This window comes from Numenius arquata, chromosome Z, assembly GCF_964106895.1.
Source record: "Numenius arquata chromosome Z, bNumArq3.hap1.1, whole genome shotgun sequence".
NCBI lineage: Eukaryota > Metazoa > Chordata > Aves > Charadriiformes > Scolopacidae > Numenius > Numenius arquata.
The window spans coordinates 26,766,941-26,785,791 of record NC_133616.1 but is presented as its reverse complement, the minus strand read 5'-3'; the positions used below and the strand labels follow the sequence as shown (position 1 = coordinate 26,785,791).

Here is an 18,851-nt window from a genome sequence, read left to right as displayed (position 1 = left end):
TGCTTTGAAAATTAATTATAATTTGAGTCCAACAAAAGGTAATATCGAATCATTAACAGCAAATTAAAGACTCAATTGGGTTTTAAGGAGAAAATCCATCATTTTGAGTAAGATGAAAATCACAGGGTAAGATTAATGCTATGGTTACTGTGACATTGTGTTTGATGCACAGGTGATAGTACAATCAAATCCTAGTGTCCCATCAAAAGGTTTTATCCCTTATCTCCCATCAAACTTAAAAGCATAATTAAATCTTTTTTTCTGATCTGTTAGATAGCAGGGGTTCCAAATATGCTCGACAAAAGTGAAATACAGAAAGAAGTTAGTGTTGCCAATGCAGAAGCTGAGGCTCACAAGCTTAGTGAGTAACTGTTTTAATACTCGTTTTTTACTATCATTGTTTAATTATGTTAAGCTGATTAATTGAATCCACCATTTCTTGAACGTCAACAAGGTTTCTCAAACTGAAACCACATGCATTGCATTTTATTTTTGTAACTGTTCTTCTCAGTGACACAATTGCCAAGTCACCAATCTGTGCTGCATTGTATATACTCTTATCTGAGGTATTTTTTTTTTTCTTTGAATAACTTGAGTCACTGGTAAACACGCTGGCTAAAATGGAAGACAATGCATGCCTTGATGGCTTGAACAAACATTAATCAGAGCAGTATTAATCCTCACTTGGGAACGATGACCATCCTTGTAGAATTAAAATAGGATTACAAAATATTCTTCCATGTGATCATTCTACCACAGAGGAAAATTACTCTCACTTTGTAACATGTATCTAAATCCAACCTGTTTTTACTCTGCTAAGAATGTCACAAGACACGTTACAGTTTATAAAAAAATATAGTTAAGGGGGATCTAAATTTGCAGTGCATGTATTGCTGCTTTTGACTGGAAACTTCTTTGCTAGGAAGTTCAGCTTTGGTTAAACTGCTGTCATTTCGTGCTACGTCTGGGCATGGCTTAATGGATGTTTCATCTCTGGTATTATTTTGGTGCCTTGAATCTGGGCTGACTGCTTTTGTAATGTGACTTAAAGGCTGTACTGTGAGGTGAACTGAAGTCGGAAAATAAGTCTAACTTGCTACCTCAAAGGTTAGACTATTTTAGATTTGTTAGGCATGGTAAGCAGTACTTTCTCTAAAAGAGTTGCTCCTTGGTAAAGGAAATGAGGAGGGAAGACATGATGTATGAAAAGCAGTAACGGTGATCTGGAGAGCAACTTATTTCTTGTATTTGGTTTTAAAGGGAAAAAATAGTAGGTTTTGTTATTGGAATGTGAACAATGTAAAATGTGTTTTGCCAGTTGCATGCTCAGTTCCTGAATTAGAAACCAGTAGCTTGGTTATTGACTTCAGAGCTAGTCTAGTCCGTTTGTGGGCTATGACTCCTTTCCTCTGCTCTTTTCTTTAAAAAAGCATGCACGTCACAGCTTTGAGAGCCTTTCCTTTTTCTAACCTCAGGAACAGCCAAACCCTTCAAGAACAACATGGCCCCATATGACCACGCTTCAGAGCAACTGAAATGAGAAGCGAGAGGCTTATTTAGGTGGGGCTGGTTACTTAGAAAGGTTGTCTAAGTCTTTGCATTGTACAATATCTCAGTGCTTCTGCATGCATGAACTGTGGATGGTGTCTGCTGTACAAGCAGTGTTGTACAAACTTGAGCAGTCAGCGGTGACTAAAAACATTCCCTGGATAATAGTATACAGAAAAGCCATAAGATAAGGCGGAGGAGATAGGGGTTATTTTGCTGATGGAAATGACATTTACATAATTGTCATTCTTTACTCTGCCACATGCACTCGGACTTTCAAGGTTGTTTCCCTTTGCGCAAGACCAGAGCGGTCCCTTGTGCAACGTGTTCCTGGGTGTGTCCTGGCCTGGGTTTCTTCCGAGTTGGCTCTTCCAGGTGTGCAATTACGGTGGCTGTGACTAAGCTAAGGGGTGTTGTAAGGTTTCTGCAGCTGCCCAAGTGGGAAGTGTTTTTCAGCACTTTTCTGCGGGGATTCAAACCTCTGCTGAAGTCAGTTCAGCAAAAAGCAGAACAGGCGAGTTGTTCAGGTACCAAAAAGGGTTACACGCGTACTCCTCTATGGTGGTGTGTTTAATTTGAAATTCGAGCTGTAGAGAAGCTGCCATTTCTAAATGGCTGTGCTTGTGAGGACTGATCTTCCACGCTGTTAGAGAAACAAACAGGTTGCATACAGAGGAAGTTGTAGATGCTGTAGCATGTGGTTTTCCACCAGCTACTGAAAATCCCAACCCCCCAACACATTTGGCTACTTTCTGCCAGGCTAATTTATACCTGAAATGCACAATAAAAATGTCATTGGTGTGTCAGGACAGGCTTGTTCTAGCTAGCTGAGTTAGATCCTGGCAAAAGGAGGAGGCAAGGAAGGAAATACGGCCCAGAAGAAAAGGAGCACTTGGGGTGAAACAAGACTGAGGCACTGGATCTGACATATCCAGCAGTACTTGCTGCAAGCAAATCCAGGAGGGATGTTGGGGCTTTCTCAGTGCTAGGATAAGGTCAGCTCCTTGGGTTTGAGTTAAAGGTACAATAAGCATTCTCTAATATCCAAATATCCAGAAAATTATTTGCTGCATACCTTTGAACAGACACTGGTTTTGCAACATTCAGCAGTTGTGTCTTGAAGAATCTCACACAAACGTGGTTGGTTTTTTTTCTCTAATGACAGTAAATGATACTCTTTGGAATAACCTAATTGTCATCTATATGGCATAAAGAGCAAACGGCATATGAAAATTAATAGGATTTTCTTTCCCTGCTGTTCTCTAGAACTTATAGCAGTTGACAATATCAATACTGCAATTCGTAACTGTGATCCTAGTAAAACACTGGTTGCACTGATGAAACCGGAGGCACAGCTGCCTGTTGTTCACTCATTTGCTGCTGCTGTCTATCAGACTGAGCTGTTCAACCTCCAACAACAGAATGCTGTGGTAAGAGTGAAAAGATTACAACCTGCTCGCTGATGTTATGTAGTCAAACCATGAAAGAGCACAAACATAGCATGTTGTTGTGTAAAACCAGACTTAATTCTCTTGCCATAGTGTTACATATTGCATGAATGGTTTTGGTTGGATAAGCAATATTGAATCACAGAACTTGTTTCTTGACACACTTTGCTCTGGCTGAGCTTTTGTGTCACAACAAATCAACTGACATTTTTTAATTGTTGCATGCCCTTAATGAGGACTAACTCCGTTCTATATATTGTGTAGAAAAGTAGTTCCCTGCTATGAGGGTAAAACCAGAATAGATGGGATTGTGGGGAAAAAGAAGGAAAAGCTGAAGGGATATGTAGCAAACCCAGTAATCTCTACCACCAGTGTTGTGTTAATCTGACATGCCTGTGACTTGGAAATTTGCCAGGTTTTTAAATCAAGGCCATCTCCTTGATGGTATCTAGACTGTGTAACTCAGATTCGTTACACTGCTTATTTAGTTTCCTGACTGCAGTACGTTATCGTCCTACAGAACTACCTGGCACATGATGAACTGTCTATTGCAGTAGAAATGTTGTCAGCTGTTGTGTTGCTAAACCAGGCCTTGGAAAATAAGGACATCCTAATGATAAAGAGTCATCTTAGTAACCCATGCATTGGCTTCAATAATCTGGAAGAAGAAAACTTTCAACGGTAAAGGTTCATTTTGTGTTGTCTGGATGAGACTTGGCAACTTCTGCAATAGGATAAGTAGGCATTTTGCTAGGTGGGCTGTCTTGTGTTGTGGCTATGAAGTCGAAAGAGCTACAAGATAAACATCTGTGTTCCAAGTTAATAAGGGATAATGTGACAATTGCTGAACTAGTTGTGTATCTAAGTATAAGCAAGCACGCAACCCCAGATGTTTGAGGGCAGAGGATGTGTGAGGTGCAGGGAAAATATCCTTGGAAAGTAAACATTAAGATCTGACTAGAATTTTTTCAGGCACTAAAACACGAACCAACTGTAGCTGGAAACTGTTAATCAGTAACCTCTCTGCAATACTGAAAGAACTTTGGAATGAGGTAGTGTTTAATGCCTTAAGGTCCAGGAGTTCCCTAAAACCACAGCTGACCCCTTTTTAGCTTGAGAATTGTAAAGGTCTGAAGAATGTAGCACAGTCCTGCTTGCTAAAAATCTGAGTACAATGCTGTGGCACACATGCTCGTTCAACACTAAATTATAAACTTCAATCAGCTGCTAGCTGCTTGCACTGCCACATGCCCTATTTGTAGCAGCACATGGCTGCTACCTCTGCGCTCTTCTGTGTACCTGCAAAAAATATCAGGCAACACTATGATTTGTGAGAGACCTGACCCCCCAGCATGTGGGGGAGAGCATCGGCGCATGGGCCATTTCTTGCTTCTTGGTCGTGGGTGGTGGAAATCTCCATGTGCTGCTGGAAGACATTACTAGGCAAAAGGGACAGCAGTGGCTGAAGACCTTCACCACCCTGCCAGGGACAGGAATCTGAGAGTGGCCCTTGCTAGGTGTCTCAAAGCTGGAAGGAGGGCAGTCAGGATAGGAATAAGAGGACAGTATTTTGGTTATAGGAAGCAGAATGCCACAAGGTAGCGTAAAATTAATCTGCCACTTGGCCTCTACTAATGTGAGGCGGTGTTGTGGTCTAGAGAAGCAATGTTATAAATATACAGAAATGGGCCCCAAGGTGTCCAAGTGCAGTATTTTTGGCTGCTGTTATGACAACCCGAGCTGTAGATTAAGCTGCCAGGCAACAAAAATGAAACGCTAGGAATTAGTTGGAGTAGAGAATAAAACAAAATGCTATTATGTAAATTTGTGCTGCCACCCATATGTCAAATATTGCAGGAAGCTTTGATTACACAATACCAGAAGGAATACAGTAGAGCTAGAAAAAGTTCACTGAAAGAGATGGTGGTCAGTGGCTTTCTACCAGAAGAGATCAACTTGTTAAGAATGTGTTTCAGAATTTAGGGGAAATATGACATAGGTCTGCAAAAGCGTGAGTATTATAAGGAAGGAAGTTACTAGCTTTTCTTATATCTTTAGTTTTTATTTTCTTATGAGAATTGGAGCGAGAATAGATTAGACACTATAAAATATGAAGTTGAAAATTTACATAAGGAACTGCTATCTCACAAAACAAATAGTGGGATTCATTCCTCAAGAATATAAGATTTCAAATTAGAGTAGGTAAATTTAAGGAGCACAATATTGTTTGCAACTATTAAAGTGATATGCAGCCTCCAGCTTGGGAAGCCCTTAAATGCAGGCTACTGAATGCTGGAAGGGCAAATCAGAGCAGGAAATGATGATTCTCTCCAATATTTTTTTTTTGGCAATCATCTATTTCCAGCAGAAACTTGAGAAATGAAAGACAGGTATTTGATCTGACATATTGTGGCAGTTGTATATTGATTCAGGAATATGAAAATTATTTCATTTATGTATACCTGAGTTTACACTACAGTGAAGGTTTCCAACTTATCTTGATCTGTCATCCTTCTAAGAAGAGTAGACACAGGGTACAGAGCCTGTGCTTAGATGGACCCTGATTTGTGGGGAGAGGAGCATCATCTGCCCATGGCCCATCATACTCTGCATGGAAGTAGCAGGAGGTGCTGCTACCCGATGCTAGGGCAGAAATTCTGGTCTCTGACTTAGTGTAGCAAGAAGCTGACCATAGATTCTCCCAAATTTATCCATAGTGTCATACAGCAAATTGTATGTCCAGTGTATGTATTGCCATCAGTCCATGTTGCCAAGAAAAGTGCTCTGAATTGGTGTACAGGGTCATTTTTTTCAGATGCTGAAATGCATGCATAGAACCAGCAAGGCAGCTTGCATGTCTCCATAATTTTGGCAACAGATAGGTTTGTCTGAAGTTCACTAACTGAAAAAAAAAAAATAGGCACTAAATGATCTGACTAATACTTTATGTCAGTTTCTTATATATGAAACACACTTATGTATTTTATATCTTCTTATAGTTATGCTGATACACTATTGTCTATTAAGTCAGAGGCTTCATCTCAAGGCCAAGATTATTTAAGCTGGAATGATATCCAGAACTGCATTGACATGGTTAATATGCAAATTCAAGAAGAAAATCAAAGTAAGTAATTCTTCCTCTACATCACCCACAGAGATGACAGTCTAGTCCATAGTACATAAATTTCTGTGCTGAATGGCTGCATACAGACACTCCTCAAGAGAGAAGAGCATTTCATAATTTCAAACACCTGATGGTCTTTAAATGTCCTTGAAGTATTCCTGGTTATGTTCTGACTGGCTGAAAGGTATGGTAGGATGCCTGCCTTCTACAGTGTTACAAATCCCAGGGTTCTGCCCATTTGGCAGTGTCTTTCTGTATTTGGACTGGATGGTTTTGCTTTGGGGATTTTGCAGAACTTGTAAGCAAAGAGCATATTGGGGGATAGGGGATGAAATGACAGGCAGAGCCCTGTGGAAATGAGGTTATTTTGATGTTAAATTATTTCCAAGCCCTTGTTTTTCACAAGGAGTTGGTAAGAAGTTATGCAGTGCAATTATCTGTCCTACTCTCCCTTTAGGTAACTTGATTTCCTACCTGAGAGTGGTTCATTATACCCAACTTTTCTAATAAAAATGGGTTGCCCTAAAAGGGTGGTGTTATATTAAATGTGATAGCTGGTCATTTGGGCTTCGAAAATGCTAAAGGATGAAGCTTCTCCACTGGATATAGAAGTATGATTTTTATTATTTTTACTCTTTTTATTTTTTTTTTACTTAAATTTGGGGCTGTCAAGTTTCATCTGATTTGCTGGAGCAAGGAAAGGAGAGGGCAGCTTTCAGACTGCTTGCCCTTTGGGAAGCCGTCTGGAGTACAGTTTGAGAACCTTCGTAAGGCGCAAGGTGTTTCTAGGGTGACACTGATGCATGGTGCATGTGCCCTATCCGCGCTGCCATCAGTGTCGTGCGTGTTATGTTTCATACTGGCAAGTGAAGGTTTATATTACAGAAATACTAAAACTGCCTGGATTGTTGTTTCCTAAATCTAGTTAAGCAACTGCCATGGACCCTTGTGGCTTGCTCACAAAATGTGCCCTCAGGCAGGGTGGGATGCTGGCTTGTGTGACTGATATTGTCACTTTTTTGTCTGAATCTCTGCAGTCACTAGGAGTTGACACAGGCCTTCAGAAAGGTGGTCTTACGTTAGGAGAGTCTGTCTTTAGTGCTGAAATAGCTGCATTTGGTTTCAGTGACACTGACCTCTGCCTGGGGATGGTTATTTGGGGCAGAGAAGAGAGAATGAAGGGTGGCCCCTGTTTCCATAAGCAAGCCCATATGTCTGCATGGTCCCTCTTTGGTAGCACCCCAGAAAAAAGGCTCATTCCCAAAGCCTTATGAGGCCATGGATCTGTGACCCCCTCCAGCTGGGCTGTGGTGGGTCTGGGAGAGACTTGGTGAGAAAGGATTTGCTGCCAGCAGGGATGCCATCCCTCACAGGTGATAGGGAAGAAGCCCTTGGCTGACACCCTTCTAGGGTGGCCTTAAGGAGAGAATACCCCAAGAAGTGTGTTTCACCACTGTTTGGTGGTAGGAGGAAACTGATTTTTAAAACGTTGAGACCAGTCTGAAGAAAATGAGTTAGAGATTTTATTAGATATACCAGGCCACGTTACTTGCTGACTGAAGTGCTGAGTACCACTGGTCTGAACAATCAAGTGATTTTTCATAAGGTCAACATTATCAGATTGGTTATTTAAGGAGAAATTTAAAGAAATGAGGTTAAGCTGCTATGTAATGCTGTTGCTGAAAGGTCAGTATGTAAGTATTTGTCCAAATCAGGGTGTCAAGTAATATGGTCTGAAATCATCTGAAAATAAGTCTTTCAGAACTGCGAGCTAATATGTAGGTGAATATATTTAGATATGATGCCCAAACTTTCCATAAGCTTCATGTAGACACTCCTGCCCTTAAAGCAGGGAAGTCTGGTTTCCTTTTTTCGGCAATGATAAATTCAATTTTTATGAAGTGATAGATTCATGTGAATCAATAAATCAATAACTGTGGCAGAAAGGAAAACTGTACAACTTAATAGTTTCACATGACTATTTGAGCAAAAATAATTTTAAATCATCTGCTGTTGCTGCCTCTGCTTCTTGTTTCTTGATTTTTCTGTTCTTCATGTTACTGCTTTGTTTGTACCTCATACTTGGTATGTTGCATATTTCTTTGATAACTACGTCTTTAATAACTTTTCCATTTCATAGGAATCATTGCAATTGGCCACATTAATGAAGCAATTGACCAAGGAAATCCTGAGAAAACTCTAGAAACCCTACTGTTGCCCACAGCCAAGCTGCAAGACGTGAGACCAGTAAATGCAAGGCATTATCAGGATGTTCTGCACCATGCCAAAGCACAGAAACGCAAGGTTAGAGCTTTGACTGTTGCTGTTTGAAAGAACCTGAATACCAATTCTTTTCACTTACATGTGCGTCCCTATCCTGTTCCCCCAATGTTTGGATTAGCTGTGCCAATGAGGTTGTAAATAAGCCAATGGCGACAAACTGGCACTAAGAACTTTTCCACTGCAGTTTATTCTGACTGGCAAAAGGGATTAATGCTCAGTGTATCAATAATAAGCCATATTCTGCACGTCATTACTGACTTGATGTAACTTTGCTTATTTTTAATTCTACTAGGTTGCTGCAACTATTACAAAACGTAGGCAACAGCAGCCCTTACATAGTTATGAATTTGTGCAAGAATCTAGTTACTAGTCTGTGTCGGGTAGGTAGTTACAATATAGTCCGGAACTGAGATTTTTGCCAGAAAGGAGTCATAGTCATTCTGAAGGAGTCATGGTGTTCATTAACAAACCTCTGGGACATACTTTAAGGAGTCTCAGTTACTTGAATCTGGTGCTCTATAATAGTGGAATTTTGCACATATTTCTGTTCTGACTTTATCACGCAATAACATACTAGCCATCCTGTATGTGCCTTCAGTTTAAACCTATCTCAGCAGGATATTGTTATCTGCTTCCCCAAAAACAGTGCCCTGGTTAGCATCACAGCTCAGGGAAGCATAAACAAAGATCAGCCTAACAGTTTGCAGGATGTGACTGAACACAAGATTAGCTAAAGCTGCTAGCACAGCACTTAAAACGCTCACTGCCTGAAAAAGATGCTTAAAATTCACATAATGTGTTCCTAAAGTAATATGGTCAACTGGAGAAAGTCCCTGAACTTTGGTTTGTAGAAATATCTTCCAGCTATCTTGCCACCTCACCTGTGGTACTGGCTGTGAAACAGTGTGTTTCTGCAATTCACTGTTAGAGCTTTTAAAAGGTGTGTGCACATCTTGATTTTTCGCCCGGTGAGGGCTGGTTTCACTGTGCCCTGGATCCTGAAAAACATCCTCCCTTGCCATGTGTGCTGGGGAGAGTTGAGTGCATGCTGACTACCTCACCTGTCCTGGAAGGGCCAGGCTTGTTATTTGCGTGCAGAGAGTGTCCGTGCATGTGGGTGGCCACACAGTGCTGACCCAAGACATGTCAGACCCTTTGTGCATGTGTGCATGTCCCCAAGGCAGATACTACCCTACAGTCAGTCACCCATGTGCCTGCTCACAGCAGCCCTGTTCTAGCTCGCTCCCACCAGCAGCCACCCTCCTCCCCAGGCACAAACCTAGTGCCTACTCCTGTCCCTGTGTGAATGGGCGGATAGGAAGCAAACATGTGTCTCCACGTTTTGGAACAAAGATTGTGCAATCTCTTTGAAATCTTCTCATTGAAAAACTTGTCATGTTCCTAGAGACTTCCGCTGTCCTTTCCCTCATGAGGTATTTTGTTTATGCAGTCCTTTGACGATGACTTAAAACATCTCCTCTGTAAACAGGAGCATTGTTCCTACTTAGGAAGAGAGCAAGACACTGTACTATGTGTGCTCCCAAAAGAAACTCTCATATGCGTTAGTCTGACTCGCTGTCTATGTTGGTCAATCACACAGATATCACCATTCTTTGGGTAAAGTTATGATTTAGATTGAACTTTCCTTAAAAAAAAAAAAAAAAAATCCAAACAAAATGGACTAGATAGTGCAATGTCTAAAGTCTGTCTATTCCTTACTTTTTCTGAGCCTTGTTTATAAAGCAGATCTGCCTTCAATTGCATGTAGCATGTTTTAAAAGTGAGGCATAGTAAAAGGAAGTATTTGATTTACAAGGATCAGACAGGTCTGCCTGTGAACTTCCTGTGTTCCCCAGCATCTGGAAAAACATATGGGTCAAACCTGCTCACTGTTCTAACCAGCCTGCTGTCACGTCCCTGTAGCTGTGGTGGCTTTGAGGAAGTAGTCTGCACCCAAATCTTCCACTACCTGTTACACGTCTTAATCTCAGATCCACCTACTTGTTACTAGCTTGAAATTGAGAATGCAAACCTGGAATTTATTTATTCCTGTAATCTTAAACCACAGCTTCTCAAGGCCATTTAAAACTAAGTGCATTCAGGTCCCAGTGAAGAGAAACCCTGTGTTTAGCAAGTGCTTGTGGATACCTGAAAAGTTAAACAGATGTGCCGAACTCTGAAATGGTTCCTGTGTTGTTTAACTTTTTGAGTGATAGGCACCCAGGTTTTACAGTTAGGTTCACAGTTTTTATATGTATAATAGCAGTAAAACATCCGGATTACTTTAAAATTATCTTTAAAATCTGTTCTTGTGCATGTTGAGGGAATGGCATGATTAGAACAAACTTAAATTCATTGAAAACATTTTCAAGTGCAAATGATTTTATTTAAGTAAAGATTTTACAATGCTATTATCAAACTGATGCAATACATTTATTTTTTTTTTCTCTTCACTGTCTTACATGCTGCAGTTACAAATACAAATGCAAACCACTGAGCTCATTTTCTAGGAAATTACACTCAGTATATAGGTATCTTTTGGGTTGCTGTAAACATAAAAGCTGACCCTTTGCTTTCTTAACATGGACAATCAATCATAACTAGCTTCAGTATTTGTAACACTGTAGGTATTTCCTGTAAGGATGTGGAAATAGAGAATACTACAAAACAGCTTCCCTGTTTTGCTTACCAAGCAAGAATAATACATGCCTGGATTCACACTGATAAGGGGTAGCTCCTAGCAATCCTCATGGGCTAGAGGAGTGCAGGCGCTGATGAAGTGGAAGAACAAGTCTCTAGTGCAAAGCTGGTTAAACAGCCTCATAGGAGAAGCTGCCTTGGAAGTGTCAGGCTCAGTGTCTACGGCTGTAGATTTTACTGCTCCTTGAATCTATGGGGATTCAGTCTCTTTATTCCCAACATTCAGGGCAGTATTTGCTCTTGGCTATGTGACAGGGAGCTTCTGCAAAGCTCGACAGCTCCTGGGCATATAGAAAGTGCTTTTACTTATTCCCCATTTCCACTCGGTCAAAAACTTGTTTTCACATCACTGTTCCTGCAGTGATGGTGGGCTGATAGCTAATTTGAAGTATTTGGAAATCATGCATGGGCCTAAAAGTGCTGCTCTGATATTGATTCCTCTTCTGGTGTTCAGAGGCTGTGGTGACTGATACGCCATTTTTTTTCTCCGTGGCCATGAAAATGATCTTCTCAGAAGGAAATGGAGGTGCAGAGCCACTTCCCTAAGTCTAGGTACACCAGATGTTGCAATATGCATGATAAAATTATAGAGCTGGAGAAGTGTATTTCTGAAGATTTTCCTTGTGTGGTGTGTGCAAGAAAGTAAATTTTACTGAGATTGTGTTTCTTAACACATTCTAATTTTTTAAGTTTAATTGTTGCACCTGAGGTTTATTGCTGCCTCGGTTAATAGTGTACAAAATCATAAATCCAATAATATGGGAATAAATTCATTTTTCCCTGGATATTTTAACCATGGTTAGATAAATATTGGATTGACTTCTAATTTTCGACATCAGAAAATAAAGAAAAGGATCAAGACAACTGTTTAAGCTGCTAAGGCATAAAGCAATTAGATAATAAGAATACAAGCCATCTGTATTGTAATAGTAATACTTGATGTGATGGATGATAAGAATAATATTGCTTGGCACAAAGCAAATAGCAAAGATGGTAAGGATCAAAAGGCTGACTTTGACGTACCAGAACCATTCATGAGTCTTGAGTGCTCGTATAATTGAGACATAGCAGAAAACAATAGTTGCAAGAGGTATTAAAAACCCAAAGATAGCCAAAGAAACATAGTAGTAGAACTGGAAGGAAGATACCGTTTCACAGGCATTGTGCACATCATGGCAAGTATAAATGCCCAGTTGTTTTACATAATAGCTTTGCTGCATTATGCAAAGTGGGAGCATGTACAAGAAGACGATGGTCCACACGGCAGCGCAGACTGCGATGGCGTAGGCACGTTTTGGCAGGCTCTTGTAGGTGAAGGGGTGAACGATGGCCACGTAGCGGCTGACGCTGATGCATGTGAGCAGCAGAATGGAGCAGTACATGTTGCCGTAAAACACCGCAGTGGTAGTTCGGCACATCATTTCCCCAAAAATCCAGTTGTTCCCATTGATGTGGTATGCTATTTTGAAGGGCAGCATGATGCAGAAGAGCAGATCTGAAACTGCCAAGTTTGTGTAGAGGATGGCAGTGCACACAGACCGGATCCTGAAGAGCAGCATCCACAAAATGATGGCATTAGATGGTACACCCAATAAAACAGCACTGAGGTAGACGGTGGGTATTAGCTTGGTGCTCAGAGAACTGGTCAGGTACTTCAGTGTGGTGTTGTTCACTTCTGTTAAAGTGGAGTCATTTGGATTTTTTGAAGAGCATTTGTGTTCTCTGATATGGATGGTCGTTGTCTCCCCTTCTATAGCATAAGGGGGGATGTAATCGTAGTCTCTTGCTGAAATTCCACGGAAAGTCTTGATAAGAGACACGGTTTTGATTGCAGAGCCATTCAGTGAAAATTGTGAAGCTTAAAAAAAAAGTTAAGATTGTTAAAAAAGGCAAACTACCGGATTAGCAATATAATTCACCTTCAAGTACAGAAAAAGGTAAACATCTCCATGCGAAAAGTAATATATGTTTAAAAGATTTGGTGGCATTTGCCTTTGCTTTGAGTGTTCCTATCGAAGGTGCTAAAGTGCAATCTTCACTTTATTTGCCACCTTATACTCAATCTTGAAAATTTAGCATGGATTTAGTGTTAAGCTGATCTTTCCACATTTTGTATGTTTTCAGTAATCTTTGGCAAAAAAATATCAGACACTTGTGTAATGTTTATCACCTGTAGAGGGTTTTTTCCCTGTAGTAGCAATGTTGGCAATTCATTTTACACGCAGCAGCCTTGGTCTGAGCTTGATCAGAATTTCCAAAGCAAACAGCAGTACTATCCTTGTCATTTCATGATGAAATGCACGACTATAAAAGATGTAAAAAGCACTGTCTTGCCTAACACAGGCTGAAACTTTCAAATTACAAAATTGAAATATCCCACAACTTTTTGGTGTCATATCTAATGTTATTCTTCAGCTTCTGACTAAAGCAAACTAGATCTTTTCAACTTCTCATTCACAAGGAAAGGCTGTTAGTCTTGAGAAATGAAGACACATGCTTGGCCTGATATTAGATAAAATTTATTGCTGGGTGAATAAAACTTTTCATGCAGCAGGAAAATTTACAGTGAGTAAATACTGTTAGCATTTGGACAAAACCAACGGCACAACTTTTATTAATGTCTTTTCCTCAGTCTTTAGTAGAGAATGTAGAGACATTGACATTTCCAGATAAAGAACGAATGTGTTCAAAATACTTTCTAATATCTGTGTAACTAATTTTCATTTTAAAATCTTAGCTTTCTTTAATGCAAAAAGAATTAGAGTAAAGTTTAGAACATGCGTCTTGAAACAATTTCAGAGGCAAACTGAAATTCGTGTGAAAACCTGTGGGTTTTTCTTTCACTTTTCCATATTGGCATTAAATATGGAAAACAGTTTTATCAGTGCTCACTGCCAGATTTACCACAGAATGTTTTGAAATCACTTTTAGTAATTTTCTGGATGGTTAATCCAGAAAATGAATTTTAGTCATTTTTTTAATGACATATATGTGCATGCATGTGCATACATGTATTTTTTATATATATATAAAACAGCTTTTGAAAATGAGTTTGGTTTGAAAACAGCTTTAATCCTAGTGAGGAAAAAAATGGCCTTATTTGACCATTTCCTTTGGTTATTTTTGTCACAATAGTTATCTGAGCATTTCCTTCTAATAGCACCGTCTATGAAGTAATTCTACTGAACCTCTTAAAGCAGAAAGAACAAGACTCTACAGGTTTATGATTATCATACACTACAGAAATACTAGAGAGAAGAAAGATCCCGTAAATAAAATTTTTCATAGAAAGTGACTGGGGGGAGGTAAGGTGTCACTGAAACGGAGCAATAAAAATCTGCCTTAAGTGAGACTTCCCTAGAGTATAGTTTTCTGTAATTTTATGCATGTATGACCCATTTAAGCTGACAAAGTGCCAACATTATCAAAAAGCCTATGTTATTGACCAAAATATGGAGTAAATACAGTAAGGAAGACTCACCTGTTGTGAAAAGATTGGAGGTAAGAGAGAGCAGTCCAGTGAAAACCAGTATCTTCATTGTAGTATGTGAAATCTAGCTAGCCAAAAAAACGACACTGTTCTAGTTCATCTCAAGAGGTGTTTTGTGGGGGGTTCTTTTCCCCTCTGTAAGGACTAAAGAATGATTGATCTGTCCTCCAGAAGCATCCTGTAGGCATGAGGTTTATGGTAAGGAGCTAGTTTGTTCTTTGTCTACTACAGCAAGAGGGTGTGACGTATCCAAATATGCACACATGACTCAGTTTCAGCCTCTGCCCAACACAGAGATAAAACTGCTTTACAGCAGCAGTTTAACTCCTAGTTTACCACAAGCCTGAAGCCGATGTAGGGGTTTCTACTGGAATTTGTGCTTCAGATATTTGGGGTAAAGAGGTGTTTTCTGGAAAAATCAAAGGCCGTGTTTAGTAAATCCTCAAGGATCTCATCCACAGACCAAAATGCCAAGTTGCTGAACTCTGTCCCTTTCTCGAGGAAGAAGCAAGGCTTGGAGAAGAGTGTAGTGATCTGGGTTTAGCAAATGCAAAGGTGAAAGCAAGCCACACATGCAAACATGCCTGAAGAAAACTGTGCTCTGCTTTGCCTTCTACATCCCTGCCCACTGTTAGGCTGTCTGTGCTCCTTCAATCCGGCTGCTGGCTCCGCTCAGACAGTTCCCACCCCTTCACAGACTGCAGCCTCTAAAACCTTTCCCCTATTTTCATCTGCTCTTTTGTTGATCCCTTCCTTTTTTTCTGCCTGGCTTTTTTCTTTTTTCTGCTTTTTTCTTCTTTTTTCTTCTTTTTTCTTCTTTTTTCTGCTTTTTTCTGCTTTTTTCTGCTTTTTTCTGCTTTTTTCTGCTTTTTTCTTTTTTCTCTTTTTCTTTTTCTTTTTTCTTCCCTTCAATGCCAAATAATAGCTTGCTTCAGCAGACAAAACTAGCCCCAAGTCTTGGTCCAGATTCCAAGCTAGCAGCAAGGCTCAGCATAAGCTGTACTTAGCTCCAGAGCAGTATTTGTCTCTGTTCTTGTATTTAGTGTGCAAAAGCTGGACACCAGATAAGGAATTCTTTTCAGTTTCTCAATCCTTTTCTCAAAATCAACAGCTGTAGTTTGGGAATTTAGTATATGCCGTCTCTAGTGTTAACTCTAACTTTCTTGTTAGAAAATCTTGTAGTGTGTATTCACTGTCATGTGATTACCTGACCCTACTTGATTTTATTTACATATTTTGCTACCTTGTTTACATATATGATACAAACCCAAGAGTTTGTCTTTAGGGTGTTTTTACCCTGTTTTCTCTTCATAATTTCTGCTGATAACAGATTTATTGGGTTTTTTTTAGCCTAGAATTGGGTGCAAAACCAGGGATATTCATTGCAAAGCTGGTGCTTTGTCCGTACTTTTTTAGCTTGAGTGAGTTTCTGTGGCTTTTTTTTCCCTTGTAATATTTGTGTGCATGTAATCCTAGATCTTTATCGAATTACTACATTCCGGTTTGTCTCATCATTAGTCTATTATAGACCTGGCACTCCTATTTCCTCTTTAGAATGAGTTTTGTTTCCCCACCTACTGGATTAGATTTTGAAAGTCACTTTAGCTTCAAAACCCTATTTTCTCAGCGGAGGTGTTTTCTCAACGTGAACCTGGGCAGCCAAGGACTGGTTAGTGGGGGATGCTGAGCCCACTTTCCTTCACTTTCTATTTTAACTTGGGTTTAATTCCACACACTGTTAACCTGTAGAAAGAGTGAGACCTGCTCTGCTTAATTCCTGAAATGTTCACCACATTTGAGCTAAGTCATCATTACTAAAACTGAGCTGTCTTTCTACGTCGGTTTTCGTTGTTATTTTCTGAGTAATGTATACCCAGGTGTACATCTGGATCGTTTCCAAATAAGGGATTCTGAAAGCCAGCTCCCTTCAGTCTTCTGTTTTGTGTTCTTTATGCACTGTCACAGAGCTGCTTGATAATGTGTGATTTTATTTGACATTCAGGTTACTCTGTCTCTGTATCATGGAAATGAAAACGTTTCTACGTTTGCTCAAAATTTTTATTGATCTTTAGCAGGGCAGTGGCTTCTATAGATAAAAACTTTCATAACTTTGCATTTGAACAGGTATTTATTCAAGTAAATAGAATATTGACATGTTTTGTTGCTGATTTTAAGCAGTCAAATTCTTTTTAGTGTCCAAGGGCTTTATGAGAGGAGGTTGTATATTGGAACTCTTCTGGTATGTTCAGACAACTTTTGTTATAATTCAGTTTTTTCAAGGCTTTTCTCTATCCTTTTTCCAGGAATCCCAAGATGAATCAGCGCTTCTGTGGCTAGATGAAATACAAAAAGGAATCAGTGATGCCAATAACAATATAAAAGAAGCAACAATCTGTAAGCATTAACCTGCGTCTGCATTGCTCTTGTTTTTCTTAGTCTTGAAAAACTGAAATTGGTAATTTATTTTTTCCACTTCAGGAAATAAATAAATGCATGTTCTTTGTCATATTGAAGTTAGGGTGGCTTAAATCTCCAGGGGTGGTGTTGGTTTTATCTAAAGTGGTAATTCTTAAGGCTTGGCTAATAATTTAGTGGATTTGATTATATAAAGGTAGCACCATGACCAAGACTTCTGGTGTCAGTGTGTCTTGACATAACTGGTGAAACAGAAAGATATGTGAATGAGAAGGGATATACTGTTCAGGAACTTATTTTGCTTATATAAGACTAGAATCTTGATGCATGTTGTAAGAGCAAATTCTTATATGTTTATAGCTTTGCTTATTCCTATTTCATTGTAATGTCTTTTATTGAATGCAAACAAACAAAAGTTAAAAATAGTGCAAAAAGAACACACGGGCTTTTTGGAGAGGTGTATGCTCTTCCAATATGTGAAGAGGAGAAAATCTGCAGGAAAAATGCTGAGGCTTATCCTGTCAGAGCACTGTGTGCTGAATGCACTCAACACCTTCTGTCAAAGTTTGGATTGAATACAATAATTTTAGAAAAATATCCATAACACATAATAAACTTTGGCAAGTAATGCAGAAGCAAGTGTAGCTGGGTGTATGGGGCACACTGGGCAGCATGGTGGTGTTCCTACCTGCTCCTGCCTGGGACCAGCACAGACCAGCCGAGGCTGTTCACGTGGCATTTGGGTATTGGTTCATCTTCTGCTTGACTTGGCTTTGGGTGAGTCAGTGTCACCGTCTTCTGCACCCTAGGAGCTTGTGAATACAACTGCTGAAGTCGGTGCATTCCTGCAGTGCTGCATTCAGCCTTCGTTAGTGAAGTGCAGCAGCCTGTTTGCTTACAGGCAGGCCATGTCCGTAGTTAGTCCTTGGGAAGTTGTGGATGGAAGAAAACAAACACAGCTAGCTATTACAAAATCTCCTATCCCTGCTACAGATATATTGCATTTAGTGTTACTGTTACTTTAGGATTTATTTAATCAATTAATACAGGCTTAATGTAACCAGTCAGATACACTGAAGACACTTGAACTATTTTTCTAAATCATGCATCTGTAGTGAAAAGCACCTGGTTTGTGTTTTCTGAGACTGGGGTCAGACATACACAAATTGTCCCAAATGAGCTCTGGTACTCTGGAATGCTGATACCTTCTTTTGTGGACAAAAACTGCTTCCCATCAATGCCACCCAGAGGTATGAGGAAACATCTGAGTGCAGAGAAGGGAAGGAAATGCATAGCTTATAAACAGATGTAAGTTAAAGTTAAAAAGCAACTTGAAAACCTCCTCATTTGTGCCCACTGGAGTAAAAGCATTAAGTATGTATCTCATAAATGGCCTGCAGAAATTAGCACAGCATTATCCATATACCGATACCATATGATGTTGCTAACGATAGGCCACTGCTCCATCCACTAGCTAATCGTTGTAGTAAAATCTTTTCATATAAACTGTGTTTGTAGTAGATGCACAGCTTTTCACTATCAAGTATGATCAGTAGAACTGTTTGAACAAGTCACCTGTGGAAATAACTACTAATCTCCTGTACTCTGCCCTCTGGGTTGAAAGGAAGCAGTGTCAGCACAGCACATTCTTCAGAAGAGCTCTAGGGTTTTGCAGCTAAAAACTGAGATCTAAAATTTCCCCACAGCACAGAACCTGATATTTCCTATAACAAACATATCCTGTCTCAGGAAGTTAGTATGTTGTGTTCACGCAGTCTAAACTTAAAGTTCAGCTTGATCATAACTTGGAAATGAACTTTCATTTTGATCTATCTCAGAGACA

The 18,851-nt window shown here is 39.7% G+C and overlaps 2 protein-coding genes across 3 annotated transcripts in view; one reads left to right on the top strand and one right to left on the bottom strand.

Annotated features, from left to right (window-relative positions):
- Positions 1–18,851, top strand: part of IQGAP2 (IQ motif containing GTPase activating protein 2) — a 107,637-nt gene that overhangs the window by 58,960 nt on the left and 29,826 nt on the right. The window contains exons 9-13 of one of the 2 annotated variants that reach the window (XM_074166862.1): positions 2,815–2,978; positions 3,517–3,677; positions 5,996–6,120; positions 8,261–8,424; positions 16,897–16,987. In XM_074166862.1, the coding sequence (XP_074022963.1) occupies positions 2,815–2,978; positions 3,517–3,677; positions 5,996–6,120; positions 8,261–8,424; positions 16,897–16,987 (705 nt within the window). The remainder of the gene's footprint in view (positions 1–2,814; positions 2,979–3,516; positions 3,678–5,995; positions 6,121–8,260; positions 8,425–16,896; positions 16,988–18,851) is intronic. The other variant, XM_074166863.1, reaches the window with a different exon arrangement.
- Positions 10,772–14,822, bottom strand: F2RL2 (coagulation factor II thrombin receptor like 2). The gene is made up of 2 exons (XM_074166864.1): positions 14,585–14,822; positions 10,772–12,961 (listed from the first exon to the last, which is right to left on the bottom strand). Exons 1-2 carry the CDS (start codon positions 14,640–14,642, stop codon positions 11,874–11,876), a joined length of 1,146 nt encoding a protein of 381 aa, XP_074022965.1. The 5' UTR covers positions 14,643–14,822; the 3' UTR covers positions 10,772–11,873.

Excerpts from the sequence above, each read along its gene's own strand:
- F2RL2 (XM_074166864.1), bottom strand. The coding sequence starts at position 14,642 with ATGAAGATACTGGTTTTCACTGGACTGCTCTCTCTTACCTCCAATCTT. Across the intron at positions 12,962-14,584 it reads CTCCAATCTTTTCACAACAG|CTTCACAATTTTCACTGAAT; the intron begins GTGAGTCTTCCT and ends TTTTTTTTTAAG.